The sequence below is a fragment of the Grammomys surdaster genome, unplaced genomic scaffold (assembly GCF_004785775.1).
Source record: "Grammomys surdaster isolate TR1022 unplaced genomic scaffold, NIH_TR_1.0 125769, whole genome shotgun sequence".
NCBI lineage: Eukaryota > Metazoa > Chordata > Mammalia > Rodentia > Muridae > Grammomys > Grammomys surdaster.
Window position 1 is genome coordinate 730,012 of NW_021620600.1, and position 16,017 is coordinate 746,028.

A 16,017-nucleotide genomic window follows, 5' to 3' on the forward strand; every position below is an offset into this window, starting at 1 on the left:
GTGTGACACATGTGGTGCCTGTGTGCAGTATGTATGAATGTGGTGCGTGCGTGTGCGTGTGCGTGTGTGTGTGGTACATGATATCTTTATGTGGTATGCATGGCATGTACATGTGTGGTATAAGTATGGTACTTACATGCATGGTGTGTATGTGATGTTGTGGTTATGTGTTTTGAATGCAGTAAGTGGAGTGTGTAGAAATGGTAGTCTCCTTTAAGATACTTTGAAACTCAGTGAATCCTTGAGTAAGCCTGAGAATAATTTCCTTATTAGGTTTCTACTAAAATCGTGACTTTTGATTTTAAGGTCCACTAAGGAAGGTGAAAATGCACCTTCCTTTGCCAAATCGAGAGCTTCTCCATCAGATGTGCCTCAAGAATCTACCTTGATAAAGGCTTCAGAGTCCTGTACGGAAAAAAATGTATCCATGGATACAAGGCTTTCTGATATGGATTCAAACCTTGGGGGATGGGAAGATGATCTAGCAACCTGGTCTCCGTCGGTCTGGATTACACAGACTCAAGTCTCAGAGACCCGGATGGAGAAGGCTCAGGCCTGGGAGACTCTTGCTTTGGAGGCTCAGGCAAGAATTGCCTTACAACCCAAGCCCAGTGTCACAGAATTATCAACAGTGACACCCCTGAAACAAGAATCATTACAGTTGGTGAAAAGGATGAGTCAGAAAAGCAGTGAAGGCTTCCCTCCCCGGCTACTCTGGTCCAGCAAGGTTGAGTACCTCCTGGCCCTCATGGGCTACATGGTGATGCCATCTGGAATCTTGCGCTTTGTCACATGCTGGGTTCACAAAGGAAGCTGTAAGTCTGGGAACCAGGACACGTGGACCCAAAAGGGACAACAGGAGTGAAGCCAGTCCTGGCTTCCAATGCTGATGTCTCTGAGATGCTAGAGCAGGGTAGAAACCAGGAGTCTGAGCGCCCAGGGTCAGAAGTAGAGGTGCAGGGTTTGCAACATAACTCAGTGTGTTGACCAGGAAGAATGTCGGTGGGGAAAGGGAGATGATCAGGCATCTGAGACTCCTAGAATTAAGGCCAGTGATGAATGTGGGGCAGTCAAGCCTCAAGCCTGTGGCCTGAGGGAGGTTGCTGTTGGTGAGCAGTCTTTGTAGCTGCATAAAGAAGTACAGGCATTATGAGCCCAAGGCTCTCAGAACCCCTCTGCCTTCTCTCTGCAGTGAGCTTCTTTATAGCGTACATTTTAATGCTGTTGGGCATCGGGATTCCTCTCCTCTTCCTGGAGATGGCAGTTGGTCAGAGGGCACAGCAGGGCAGCATGGACCTATGGAAGAACCTGAGCCCCTGGTTTGGTGGAGTGGGATACAGCATGGTTATGGTGAGGAACCCCAGGCTTCACAAGCCTGCCCCACAGCTGCCCCTCCCTCCTCTATGGAGAAAATCCCATGACTGACTGTCCTGGTGTGGACCATGCTCCTTCAGCCCCTCCATCCCTTGTCAATTCCTTCTCTCTCCCTGTCCCTGGTCTTCCTTCACAGAGACCTCTCCCTGGTCTGCAGGTGTGCTTCATCAGTAACACCTACCTGAATGTGTTCAATTCCTGGATCCTCTTCTACATGAGCCACATATTCTACTTTGTTGCCCCATGGGAGAAGTGTCCCTTACAAAAGAATTCCAGTGACTTTGGTGAGGAAGGAGAAGTGGAGAAATTAAGGGACTTGGGAGGAGGTGGAAAGAGCAAGGAAGGTCCTGAAGAGAAGGACAGGAAGGCAGCAGAGGGAGGCAGGGGATGGGGGGTTGCTGTATCCAGCAGGCCTGTCCAAAGCCATGTTCCCCCAGATCCTGAGTGTGAACAGGCAACATCCTACACGTACTTTTGGTACCGGCAGACCTTGAAAGCCTCAGACAGATTCGAGGATGGAGGGCAACCGTCCTTCAGCCTGGGCATGTTTCTCTTTCTGTCCTGGTGTCTCATTTGTGCTTTCATGGTCAGTGGGATCAAGTCCATTGGGAAGGTGAGTTGCACTTGGCCCTTGGCATTCTCAAGTGCTACAACCTCATTTCTCCCTCCTGGCCACTTATCCCTGAGAGCTTCTTGCCTGGCTGATAACTCTTTTGAGTGCTCATCCAGCCCCTTAGCTCTTCAAAGCTGAGTCTCTAGACAAACAGCTGATGTGCTGCCCTTCTCGTATAGATCCTATGTGTCTTGATGGTGGTTCCCTATTTCATCATGATCTGCTTCCTAATCCGGACTCTGTCAATGAGCGACACAGAGTATGGGCTTAAATACCTGCTGGTCCTCAAGGTGAGGCTCTTCCTGGTTCTCTGAGCTCCGGGACCAGCACAGCTGCCTGTTGTTGTCTCTTATACCTCCTCCCCTCTCTCTTACAGTTGTCCTTTCCCAGATCTTGATGTCCTTGTTGTACCTGTCTTCTCCTTTTTAGGTGGCAAGCATCTTTGACTTAACTATGTGGTGCCATGCAGGGATCCAGGTGTTGTTTGATATCGGCCTGGGCTTTGGGCCCATTGTCTCCTTCTCCTCACACATGCATGACTTCAACAACTGTCTGGCCGACGCCATCCTTTTGGCTCTGTTCAAGATACTCACTTTGTTGCTCAGCACACCCGTCCTCCTCTCCATCCTGGGCTTCTGGGCCACTATAACCACACATCACTGCTGTAAGAGGTAAGGCCAGTCCCTGTCAGGTCCATCTCGGGCAGCTTCACAACCCATTCACACACACACTCTCAGGGAGGGTACAAGCTCTGCTTCTTCTTAGCTGAGAACAGAGCCACTTTCTAACATTAGAAAGCTCCAGAGGTTGTCAATCTGTACCTCAGAGCTGATGAGCTAACAGATGCTAAGATTGACAGGCATGCAAAGGTCACCCCCACACAGAGAACAGAATCTGAGGCCACAGCACACAGAGCCAGCGTGGAGGTCTGTTTCCTGCACAGTCCCTTTAACTGTGTTCCAAAACCCAGCAGTCTCTGCCCCTCTGGCAAACTTAAGCTCTAAGGAGTTAGAGAGCTAAGGAATCTTTCGCTTAGCCTTGGCCGTCCATCTGCTCAGCCGGGGCTGTCCATCGGCTTTGCATCTTGTTTTGGCCTTATTGACACATTCTAACCCCATGTGCTCATGGGGTATATAGTGACATATGTGTACATTACATGTTGCTAAAATCATTGGTCACACTTTCACCTCAGACATTATTATTTCTTCGTGGTGAAATCAAAGTTCCCTCAAGTCGTTTTGCCTTTTGAGACAGGGTCTCACTATGTAGGCCTGGAATGCCCCATATTCTACTTTTTTGCTCCATGGGACAAGTGTCCCTTACAAAAGAATTCCAGTGACTTTGGTGAGGAAGGAGAAGTGGAGAAATTAAGGGACTTGGGAGGAGGAGGAAAGAGCAAGGAAGGGCCTGAAGAGAAGGACAGGAAGGCAGCAGAGGGAGGCGGGGGATGGGGGGTTGCTGCATCCAGCAGGCCTGTCCAAAGCCATGTTCCCCCAGATCCTGTAGCCCAGGCTGACCTTGAACTTCTGACCCTCCTCTCTCTGACTCCTCTCAGCTTGGTTTACAGCTGTGTGCTATCATTCCCAGCTCTTGTAGTTACTTTTGTTTTTTAAAGATTGATTTATTTACATGCATATGAATGTTTTGCCTGCATAGATGTATGTACCCATATACGTGTCTGGTGCTTGTGGAGGAAGTCAAGAGAGGATTCAGATCCCCTGAAAGGAGTCACCAATGGTTTGGCGTTACTATATGTGTGCCGGGAGCTAAATCTGGGTCCTCTAGAAGAACAGCAACTGCTCTTAATGGCTGATGCGTATCTCTGGCCTCCTTGTGATTTTTAAATATGTAGGACACTACGATTAGCTATAAACACCCTACTGTATGAGAGAGCACCAAAGTGTCCTGCTTTTCTGTGGTCATGACAGTTTGCTGCTGCTTGTAAAGTGCCCTCAGCCCACCACAGAAGCTTGGACTGGATCCTCAGGGTGTTTCTTGATTTTACTGCTTTTTTCAGTCTCTGAAGGAGAAGGAATGAAGAACAGGGCCTTAAGTCAGCTCTTCACAAGCTTGTGATAACTGACAGTGTGAGCTGAGAGTCAGAGGGCAAGCCTGAGTTGGGGTTCTCCGTAGTAATTGCAGTGTCCACAAATGACTGTCATTTTCTCCTAGAAGCTGGTGTTGTGTGACTCTTCCTGGGTGACAGGGAAGTGACAATAGGCCAAAGAGTGTGTAACTTTAGACCAGGTAGTGAACCATCGACTTAGCAGGGTTTTCACAGGGGCAGGGTGAGATATTACCTGAGGAAATGGCTCACTTAAAGGCAGCACTGTGACCGTGTGCCCACCATACACGGGTGATATGTTAAGGGAGCTGCCTCCAAGAGCTCCCTGAACTACTTGCTGGCAGTTGTAGGAAGCCTCCTCTCCCCACAGCATGTGTCGCTATAATATAACCTGAGGAAAGGGGCTTGTGTGTCTTGTAACTTTATGAGCTTCTGGTGCTTCCTGAGTTTGGTTAGGTCCCTGAGTGCTATGATTCTCCCTCGGTTCAGGAGAGAGAATGTCAGTTCAGGCTTATAGAAATTAGCTACATGATAACCTGAGCACATCTATGTACCCAGTTCTGCATGGCAGATGCTGTTGTCCCTCATAAACCAGAGACTGGTTCCAGAGCCCTGCCAAATACTGCAGTCTGCAGCTGCCCCACTTTCTGTGTGATGTACTATTGCACTAATGTGTTCCTTTTTTTTCTTTTTGTGGTTTTTTTCGAGACAGGGTTTCTCTGTATAGTCCTGGCTGTCCTGGGTGTTCCTACCATGTCTTCCTGTAGACTGAAATCACCCAGGACGGTACAACCCTGAATGGTGTCCCTGCTGTGACTAAATGTAACTTTGAGCTGTTTAGGGACTAAAAGTTTTGATTTGCTTCAGGGCACTCTTCTGGCCCCAACTGGCTTGGCTCAGGTCTGTCTTCCTGTCCAAGCCTGCCATCTGCTAGATGTCCAGGTGTATGCTGTCATGCCTAGCTCTGTCAGGAATGGTCTGTACTTGTTTAGTGCAGAATGCAGTCTTGGGATCTAGTCACACAGACACTCAGCAATAGCATAGAGTTTGCAGTCTAAGCATTCAGAGCCCACAGCCGTGCAGACTGAGCCTTAGAAGGTGTTGTTGGGCAGGGTCTGCTCAGTGTTCAACTGCTCCAGTGGTTTGATCAGAATTACTCTCCCAAAAGGAAGTGTAAGGTTTCCATCTCTTTATTTTGCACAGCACTTTACTAGTCATGGCTGGACCTCTTAATTTTGCAAGTCTGAGAAGCCTATAATAGAATATTTGTGTTATTGGTTTAGCTGTTTGATTATCGTTGTACTATGTGCCTGCTGTGGGGGCAGGGATGTCACAGCTGAGGACGGAGCACAGAGGATGACTTTGTGGTGTCAGTTCTCCCCTTTCACTTTCAGGGCTCCAGGGAGCGTCGCAAGGCTTGTGTGGCAAGTCCTTTACCCACTAAGTCGGCTAGTAACGCAGACAGGGGGTCTCTATGTAGTCCTGGATGTCCTGGAAATCATTTTGTAGACCAGGCTGGCCTTGAACTCAGAGATCTGCCTGCCTCTACCTCCCAAGTGCTGGGATCAAAGGTGTGTATATATTTTTAAAAGTCCCCCTTTTTATGAGATATTACATACATATAAAAAGACACATAAGCCAGGCGGTGGTGGCGCACGCCTTTAATCCCAGCACTTGGGAGGCAGAGGCAGGCGGATTTCTGAGTTCGAGAGTTCGAGGCTAGCCTGGTCTACAGAGTGAGTTCCAGGACAGCCAGGGCTACACAGAGAAACCCTGAATCGAAAAAAACAAAAACAAAACAAAAAAAAAGAAGACACATAAAACAAAATGTTCAGTGTAAAGCTCTGTGAGCTTCATTGCACCCACATGAAGAACTGTCCCCCCAGAAAACGCTCTGTATAGTTTGTTTACTTCTTTCTTCCTGAGAATGTACATGCCAGTGGAGGCCAGACAAGGGTGCCAACCAGCTCCATATCACTCTACCTTATTGCCTTGAGGCAGGCTCTCTCCTAAACTTGAAGCTCTCCATTTTGGCTAGAACGGCTGTCTAGCAAGTTCTAGGGATCTAGCTGTCTGCCTTCCCGTGCTGGGATTACAGGCATGTGTGGCTGAGCAGTATTCCTGGGTGCTGGGGGTTGGGACTTGAGGTCCTCCTGCTTACAGAGCAGGTGCTCCCACCCATAGGCCATCTCTCCAGCCACTCCCTGCATTTTTTCATTGTAATCTCTGCACTGGGCTTTCTGCCCTCCTTACTGGTCCACTTTAGCCACGGTTGTTTTGTAATGTGTTGGTTTTGCCTGCATGGATGTTTGTGTGCCACTTCCTGTTTCTGATGCCTTTGGAGACCAGAAGAGGCCAACAGATCCCCTGGAGCCATCTCTCCAGGCCCTTTGGTCTTTATCTTTCTACCACCTTTTGACTGTTTTCTCTCTTGTTTGCTGATTTTGTTAATTGTTTCATTGACTTGTTTTTTATGTTCTCTCCCAATGGGTGGGAGTAGGGAGTAGGGAGCTCAGCAACTAGGAACGGGTGCTGCTGCTTGTGCAGAAGGCCCGAGTTGGGATCCCAGCACTCGTGTCTGGCTGCTCGCGAGTGCCTGTAACTCCAGCTCTAGGAGATCTGACATGCTCTGGATTCTCTGGGTACCTGCACTCACATGCACATGTCCCTGACATGGGATTTAAAAATAATAAAAATAAATGTCTCTTTTTTGAGTCAAGTGGTCCTGTTCAGCCTGGGACTTGCTGTGTAGATCTGGCTTGCTTCGAACTTACAAAAAATCTCCTGCCTCTACTTCTCGCCACCCACACTGCAGTGGTTGGAGCTGAACCCAGGGCCTTGTGTGTGACAGGCAAGTACTCTACACTGAGATGTACTCCAGCCCTTTTCACTTTAAGGTTATATTTATTTTTAGTTTTTAGGGTGCTTTTATTTTATTTTATTTTATTTTATTTTATTTTATTTTATTTTATTTTATTTTATGTACATGAGTGTTTTGCCTGCATGGAGAACTGTGCATGCCTGGTGCCCATAGGGGCCAGAGAGGGTATCAAAGTCCCTGGAACTGGAGTACAGGTAGTTGAGAGCTGCCATGTGGGTCCTGGGACCTGAAGTTGGCTTCTCTGGAAGAATAGCCAATGCTCTTAACTACTGAGCCATCTCTCTAGTCCTCTTTTGAAATATTGGTTGATTTGTTGGTTGGTTGGTTGGTTTTTCTGAGACAGGGTCTCTCCATGTAGTCCTGGCTGTCTTGGAATTTACTCTGTAGATAGGAACTCACTATGTAGACCAGGCTGGGCTCAACTCATAGAGATCCACCTGCCTCTGCCCTCTAAGTGCTGAGATTAAAGGGGGTCCATTACCCCTACCCCCTCTCCTCTTCCCTTTCCCTCTCCCCCTTCCCCTCCCCTCATACCAACCCCCACTCCCTCTCTTTCACTCAAGGTTTCTCTGTGTTGCCCTGGCTACCCTGGAACTTGTTCTGTAGTCCAGGCTGGCCTTGAACTCAGAAATCCACCTGCTTCCACCTCCCAAGTGCTGGGAATAAAGGTGTGTACTCCCCCCCCCCCCGGCCCCGCCCAGACTTCTTTACTTGAATTGAGAATACCCTTTGTGAGTACACTGTGCTTGCATCATTTTACCCTCCTCCCTTATCTCTCTCTATGTCCCTGAAAACAAACAACAGACACTGGTTCTACAGCCACTGACTGCCTGCAGCTCTTCTTCATCTAGGAGTGTGCCTTGTAAACCTTCCTCCATTCATGCTGACATATCTACTGGTGCACTCTTTGCAAGTCTTGTGCAGGCAGCCATATTGTTGAGAGTTCATAGGAGCAACATCCCTCTCCTGTCAAGAAGACCCTGTCACACAGAAATCATCCTGGTGTGCTAGGCTCTCAAAATCTTTCCACCCTACTGTTTCCTGAGCCTTAAGGATAGGTGTCTCACTAAGTTTCCCTGGCCTTGAAGTTGTGATCTTCCTGACTCAGACTCTTTGAGATCTGAGATTATAGGCCTACAGCACTAAGGCTTGGCTTAGTTATGAAGATCTTTAACAGCCTAGGATTGAGGTGAGTTCCTCTGGACAGGAGCTCTGGAAAGACTTCTTGGAACTAAAGTCTTGGTCTTGGGCATAATCAGAGTCAAAACTTGGGCTTCAAGATATAGCTGAGGCGGGCTGGTGAGATGGCTCAGTGGTTAAGAGCACTGACTGCTCCTCCAGAGGTCATGAGTTCAAATCCCAGCAACCACATGGTGCCTCACAACCATCTGCAATGAGATCTGATGCCCTCTTGTGGGTGTCTGAAGACAGCTACAGAATACTTACATATATAAATAAATAAAAATTCTTTAAAAAAAAAAAAAAAGATATAGCTGAGGCTACCTCATGGGTTCAGCCCATTAGAAACTTCAAATATCCTCTTGTTTTGTTGATTTGTTAAACACCCATGTGCTCATTCCCTGCTGCTCAGAAGGACTGGCAGCAAGCTTCTGCCTCACTATGCTACTGAAGGAGTGGCCTTCTCACTTCAGGTGCTGAGTTTAAGATGGGAATTTCTGCCAGGTATGGCAGCGTCATCCTTTTTATGGCAGAGGCAGGAGCAGAGGGGCAGAGGGGCAGAGACAGGTCTCTGTGAGTGAGGCCAGTCTGGTCTACATAGTGAGCTCTAGGACAGCCATGAAGAGACATCCTTTTTTTTTTTTTGGTTTTTCGAGACAGGGTTTCTCTGTGTAGCCCTGGCTGTCCTGGAACTCACTCTGTAGACCAGGCTGTCCTCAAACTCAGAATCCGCCTGCCTCTGCCTCCCAAGTGCTGGGATTAAAGGCGTGTGCCAACACTACCTGGTGAGACACCCTATCTTAAAAACAAAACAAAACAAACGAAACAAAAACCCAAAACCAAAAAACAAAAGGAGGGTGATTTGGGCTTCTATACCACCATTTATTTATATATTTTAATTAACTAATGTTTTCACATTCATTTATTCAGTGTATAAGTAGCTGGAGAAGCCAGAGGATGGCTTCTGATGCCCAGGAGCTGGAGCCAGCTGCAGGCAGTTGTGAGCCTCCTCACATTGGTACTGGGAATCAAACTTGTGTCCTCTGGAAGAGCAGCACGTGTTCGTGTTAGCTGCTGAACAGTTTCTCCAGCCCCTTGTTAACAGTTTTATTCTTTTTTAAATTTTTAAAAAAGATTTATTTATTTATTTATTTTATGCATACGAATACACTGTTGTTATCTTTAGACACACCAGAAGAGGGCATCAAATCCCATGGTTGTGAGCCACCATGTGGTTGCTGGGAATTGAACTCAGGACCTCTGGAAGAGCGATCAGTGCTCTTAACCTCTGAGCCATCTCTCCAGCCCAACAAGTTTTATTTTCAAAAGAAGATTAAAAATATGTTTCAGTTTAACTTATTCACAATGAGAATATTAGTCCAAATGTGTAATGAATGGGCTTGTCACCAGACTAGCATCCTGTTTTACACTGTAGGATATGGTCAGTCTATACTGCATTCACAAAGGCTGCACAGCTCTCAGCTCAGGACTGAAGTAACAGTTCCTTCACATGTCACAACTTGGGAGTGTCATCATACACTTCAAAGTCCAGGGAGCTGTCTCGGCTCTCTGTAGTGTGGAGTTGAAAAGACTGCTTTCCCCTACCAGTCTCAGGAAAGGTCATGAAGACCAAGACCACAGGGTCCCCAGGAAGCCCATAGAGAATCCCTGCCCAGGCTCCCCAGGGGCATACATTCTTAATGGTCCTGAGAATAGGCATGCTTGAGGTTCTGCTGCAGGCTTTCCTTTGCCCAAGTCAGTAATGCTGGGCTTGAGATGGCTCTCATGGATAAGATGAACAAGGGAAGGCCAGTGCCAAAGCCTGACCCTTCTGACTCACCTCATCCTCAGGAACACAAAGAAACTTATAACGCTGATAGCCCAGGGGATCCTGCCTCCTGAGGTAGAGCCCCCGGACCTGCAGAACAACCCAACCACCGTCTACAACTCCTGGCTCAACAGCCTCCCTCCACCCTTGAGGAGCGCCGTCCTCAACATAGTGCCTGAATGCAACATCCAGAAGCAGTTTCTGAAGGTCAGTGGAAATGGCCCAGGGCAAACGAGATGCTGGAAAGCGTGCTCTGCACCACAGAGTTCAGCTTTCATTAATTCCAGAAAGAAATGTGATGCATAATCCTGGTAATTCAGGAAACGCCACGCACAGAACACCTTCTGTGGTCTGCTTTCCTCTCGGACTCAGGGGTTTCAGGGAGTTTCTAGAAAAGTAGAGAGACCACTTTACTCTTCTGTGCATGCAGATTGAGGATACCCCTCGCTTCCTGTTCCTGATCTTCACTGAGGTCATCTCACTATTACCTGGGTCTGCCTTCTGGAATGTCCTCTTGTTCCTGTTGCTGCTGGGCCTGGGGTTGTGTAGCAATCTCATGTTCATGCTGGGCAACATTTTGGCACTGCAGGACACCTTCCCCTTCTGCAGAAGACAGCCGAGGATGCTCACAGGTATTCCCACCTACGGTCCAGCTCCCTCCCAGCGTTATCACCAGCCCTGACTTCGCCTCCCCTTAGCCCTGTCATCTGCCAGAGCTCTAGGATCCTGACACAGACCTAATGCTTCCTCCAGTGTGTCTTTCCATGGCGATGTTCCTGTGCGGCCTCATCTTCATCCAACCTTCAGGCATCTACTACTTTTCACTGCTGACTGATTACTGGGTAGCAGGGCCCATCATGGTCATCATCATATGTGAAACCCTTGCTGTAGCCTGGGCCTATGGGGCCAAGAGGTGAAGGGCCAGGCCAGACCACCAGAGCATGGATCTGTGGGGAGGGTTGATGGTTTCCTGTTGTTTCTAATCTCAAACTAGAGTGACATGAGGGCCCTTAACTACAAGGGCTCTGAGAAATGTTTATTTATCATACTTTGGTGTATTTCATGCACTTTATAACCTACTAGTGATCGGGGACACTGCATAAACCAAAGATAGCACCCTGTGTTCAGGAGCCTCCATGCCGGTGGTATAGACAGATAGCAGCAACACTGACAGACATGAAAACCATAAGTTACAAGTGAGGAGAGGAGGAGGCTCAGCTGGTAACGTCCTTACTGTGCAACCATTTAGGTCTGAGTTATATCCTCAGAACGTACATAAATAGTCATGATGGCACCATTGTAACCCCTCATCCTAGCAACCAAGACACCTACTCCTGCAGAAGACAGTCGAGGATGCTCACAGGTACTCTCACCTATGGACCTGTTCTCCCACTGCCTTAACACCAGCCCTGGCCCGTGACCTCCCCTTAACCCCCTCGTCTGCCAGAACTCCAGGATCCTGACACATATATGCACGTGTGTGAGCTCATCTGTATGGGTGTTTCTGATTCTGTGTACACCAGAGGAGATGGGAGGTGCAAACAGGGCCCTGATAGCCAGGGAGGACAGCTTTCAGTTCAGTGAGAGACCCCGGCTCAGTAAAGTCAAGAAGCCACCTGTCATCAAGCTGCAGATTCCACATCCGTGCACAGGCACACAAACAAAAGACAGGAAATCAGAGGCTCCACTGGTTCCGTGGAGGTGTGTGTGCTTCAGACACAGTGGTAAGGAAGGGCTCCTTAGGGGAGGAGCCATGCTTTATGTGGAAGTGCTGTGCATGTATATGTAAGTATGTGAGCATATCTGTGTAAGCATTCCTGCATCTGAGTACCCCAGAGGAAATATCCTGCTGAAAGCTGTTAAGGAACAAGGAATCCAGGGCAGCTGGAATAGAATCAGGAGATTTGAGGGCAGAAGATGGGGCCTTGTAAACCATGATGTGACCTAGCTTTGCATGCAGCGTGTACCAAAAACATTGATGGTTTGTAGGAAAGAGTACCATGGTCAGAGTCTCACTATATATCCCTGGCTGTCCTAGAACTTGCCATGTAGACCAGGCTGGCCTCACATAGGAATCAACCTGCCTCTGCTTCACAAGTTCCTAGGATTAAAGGCATGTGCCACCAAAAACATTTTTTTTCTTTAAAGTAGGCACCTCTGGTGGCTTTGTGGAGGAAAACCAAGCAGAACCTAGGAGGAGACCTGGGAGCTGTATACGATCTAAAACAAGAGCTGGCAGTGTCTTTGGCTTGTGTAACAAAGACATGGTGGGAGAACGGCCTGATCTGGGGACTGGAGTGGAACAGAGCCTGTTCAGCATCCAGCCAGAGGCTCTTCTCTTGTAGCTCAGATCTGAACTGTCAGCCACTGTGTTTGGATAGTCTATGTCTCACTTGTGGGGCTGTTTTGAAGGCTTTGCAGCCTTTAGGTGGCTGGGCCTGGCTGGAGAGGTGATACTCAGCCCCGAGACTAGCAGGCTTTCTCTGCTTCCCAGTCCATTCCATGTTCCAGCGCCATGGACAGAGCTGTCTCTGCAGCCATCTCTTCCCCATCGCTATGACTAAATTCCCCTCGAAATCAAGAACCCTAGTAAACTTTGCCTCCCTTAAACTTCTGTCAGGTGATTTGTCACAGCAGTTCAAAAACTAATAGGGTGGGCATAATGGGGCAGGCCTTTCATCTCACACATTGGAGGCAGAGGCAGGGGGATCTCAGTGAGGGCTAGGCCAGTCTGACCTACACAGACTCTGTCTCCAAAAAGAAGCAATGATAGGACACACAGTGGTCTAAGTCCAAGGCAGAAGGTGCTGAGGACCTCAGAGTCCATATATGTAAGTACACTGCTGCTATCCTCAGACACACCAGTAGAGAGCATCAGACTCTCTAGAACGGGAGTTAGGGATAGTTGTAGGCTGCCATGTGAGTGCTGGGAATCAAACCTGGATTCTCAGCAAGAGAAGCAAGTGCTTTTCATTGAGCCATCTCTCCCGCCCCACATTCCCTTACGTTTACTTTGTGTGGCTGAGCGTATGTGTATGGGCGTGTGTGTGACAAGTGCATGTGTGGAGGTCTGAGGACAGCTTGTCTGAGTTGGTTCTCTCCTCCTACCATGTTGGTCCCAGGGATTGAACTCAGGTTATCAGGCTTGACAGCAATGCCTTTCCCTGCTGAGCCATCTCACTGGTTTTCAGCAAACATTTGAGACTCAAGTGTGGCAGTATCAGCGTTTGTGTGATGTGTATTTGGGGTCTATCATGAACCTGGAGCTCACCAGCTAGATTGGACACAGGTGCACACCACTGTGCCTGGCTTCTTTGTGTATATTGAAGTCATCTCCACCGTGCCGGAAAACCCTTTTGGTTCTGGCAAACCCATCATCATATTGAGATACTCTCAAAGCACAGGGTCTGTAGGAGAAGAGCATGTGCAGACAGCCCAGTGGGGGTCCCAAGTCCATGGTGGAGTGGACACACCGAGGGTGATGATGGAGATGTCAGACAGGCAGGGTACCGAGGATGGCATTCCGAAGCAAAGTCCGGACAGACAGAGAGATGGAGAAGAGGACCTAGGCACCCTCAGTCAAAGGGCCTTGGGTATGTGTGTAAAAATTTGAGACCACGTGGCTGAAAGAATCCAAGATTGAGTTCCTGGGATTGAGTGCTGTCTAGGCTCTGTTTGTTTGGCTTATGTGACTCGGCGTTGGGTACCTAGCACCCAGATGGGTACTTGCCACATCACAGATGTCATCCCAGGAGGGATGAGAGGAGTGTGGGACCCATGGAAGGTGTTGGATAGCAGGGAATGGAGGACAGACTAGACAAGGCAAAACAGGAGGGCTGACATAGAGCAGGCCTGAGCTGCCATCACCTAACCTCCCCTCTGAGCCGGGGAGTCTGGACTGGCTGCAACATTCTGTGTTCCTCAACAGGTTCCTTGAAGACATGATGGTTCTGCTAGGCCGCCCCATTTTCCCTGGCTGTGACTGGCTATGGCGCTTTGTGTGTCCAGTGGTGCTGCTAGCCCTGTTAATGTCCATCTTTGCATACCTTGTCCAGGGACCCCTTGTCTACATGGCCTGGGACTCAAGCACTGTGAGTGCCCCTTCTCGGATCCTGGGGCTCCTTCCAGTCCCCTGTGAGCTGAGGACCTGGCCATTGGCTCTGATCACAGAAAACTCACCAGCTTCCCCTTCCCCTTTCCCTTCCCCACCACACCTCTTCTTTCTCTTCTGGGAACATTGCTGTGTTAATCTGTGTTTCCCTGTCTCTCCATAGTCAAAAGAGGTGGCTCGTCTTTTCCCAGAGTGGTCCTTGATCCTGATTGCCGGGCTGTCTGTCTTTGTCCTCTTGCCCATCCCTGCATACTTTGCATACTGCCTCACCCTGGGGATTCCCTTCAGAGCTACACCATCCCATAACCTGCTGACTACAAAAGAGGCCTCAGAGGACATTCTACAAGGCTACAAAACAGAGTCCTAATGAACCTGTCAGCAGAGTCCCCAACTTTTCTCATCAGGCCAGACATCTTGCATCTTTTACAACAGACCAAAGAGGCAGCTCTGAACAGCAGCTTAAAGCCATCACCAGCCTGGATGCCCAGGGCTGAGGAGCTGTGAGGCCTGCTGGCTTTGCAGCACATTCCTGGCTGAGCTCTTCCATTGCCATACAGTGTGTCCCCAGACCTTTGCTCAGTGCATGTGAGTGTTCAGTGAAGTCAGGCTTGGCCTGCCAGCCCTGCTCCTGGTCTGTGGGTCTCCTGCAGGGAAGCGCGGGCTGCTGGTCAATAAATCAGTCACTGCAGCTCCAGACTCTGCGTGTCAGGCTTTCTTCTGTAGATGTCTCAGGCAGTTGGCCTTCATGATGCTGCCATTTGTTTTTTAGAGCCACATATCTAGCCCTGTGTCCTCACTGCCCCACCAATTCAGATGCTCGATCAGCTCCCAAGCCTTGTCCAGAGCATGCTCCTCAGCCAAGAGGACCTGAAAATGGCCTCAACAAAATGCAAAAGATAGCAACGTACTTGCTGAAAGAATAGTAATCCCACCGGGCAGTGGTGGCGCACGCCTTTAATCCCAGCACTTGGGAGGCAGAGGCAGGCGGATTTCTGAGTTCGAGGCCAGCCTGGTCTACAGAGTGAGTTCCAGGACAGCCAGGGCTACACAGAGAAACCCTGTCTCAAAAAAAAAAAAATAGTAATCCCATCACAGGGCGCAGAGTCTTAAAACTAATCTTGTGTTTGTGTAGGGGTATGGGTGTGTGTATATATGTGTGTGTACACATGCACACATCACAGCATGCATGTGGAAGTCAGAGGACAACATGTAGGATTTGTTTCTCTCCTTCTAATATGTGAGCCCCATTAATAAAACTCAGGTCATCAGGTATAGACCAAGTCATTGTACCACCTACCAAGACTCATTTTTGAAGTTTACTTTTCAATACTATGGACTATGCATACATCTGTACATAACCAGGTTGAGGTCTCACAGAGTTGTGTCACTGGAGTCCAACAAGGGTCCCCCAGTGCTTGAAAAGAGACATTGCTGGTTTCATGGTGGGATTGATTGGATGAGCCTGCCCAGCTAAGTCAGCTCAGGTGGTTCCAGAGCTGAGCTAACACTACTTTCCAGGTGACCAGAGACCAGAGAGATTCTGGGTAGCAATAGCTTCATTCTAAGAGAGCCAGAGAATGGATGGTCTCCAAATGTGCCAAGGTCATGAGACTTGGGGTTCCCAGCTCACATTTGGACCTCAGAAGACTGGGAGATGTGGAGGGCTTCTGTAGAGAGTTCAAGGGACCAAGTCGCTTCTCTCTGCTAGGTCCAAATGAAGGCAGAGCCTTCTACCTGGGTCAGAGTCTATTTCTTCATCATCCTTCCTTCTGCCTCATCCCAGTTCCAGCTTTGGGGTCGCAGCCATGGGAGTAGGATCACAAGGAAGAGCTTAAGGTTTTGGAGAAGCAGATGGAGTGCATCAGGCCTTGCTGAGTCTCCTCACACTCATGTTCTCTCCCCTGAAGCCACTCACTCATGGCGCGCTTGGGCACCTAGCTGCAAGACTGCCTGGGAAGCTTCCAGG

The 16,017-nt window shown here is 48.8% G+C and overlaps 1 protein-coding gene across 1 annotated transcript in view; it reads left to right on the forward strand.

Moving 5' to 3' along the window:
- Slc6a16 (solute carrier family 6 member 16) overlaps positions 1-14,610 on the forward strand; it is a 15,534-nt gene extending 924 nt beyond the window's left edge. Inside the window, exons 2-12 of the mRNA XM_028788841.1 lie at positions 307-819; positions 1,197-1,350; positions 1,532-1,658; positions 1,812-1,987; positions 2,167-2,277; positions 2,417-2,658; positions 9,964-10,147; positions 10,371-10,572; positions 10,694-10,853; positions 13,869-14,031; positions 14,215-14,610. Coding sequence (XP_028644674.1) covers positions 307-819; positions 1,197-1,350; positions 1,532-1,658; positions 1,812-1,987; positions 2,167-2,277; positions 2,417-2,658; positions 9,964-10,147; positions 10,371-10,572; positions 10,694-10,853; positions 13,869-14,031; positions 14,215-14,418 — 2,236 coding nt within the window. The 3' untranslated portion in view covers positions 14,419-14,610. The remainder of the gene's footprint in view (positions 1-306; positions 820-1,196; positions 1,351-1,531; positions 1,659-1,811; positions 1,988-2,166; positions 2,278-2,416; positions 2,659-9,963; positions 10,148-10,370; positions 10,573-10,693; positions 10,854-13,868; positions 14,032-14,214) is intronic.
- The last annotated feature ends 1,407 nt before the right edge of the window (positions 14,611-16,017 follow it).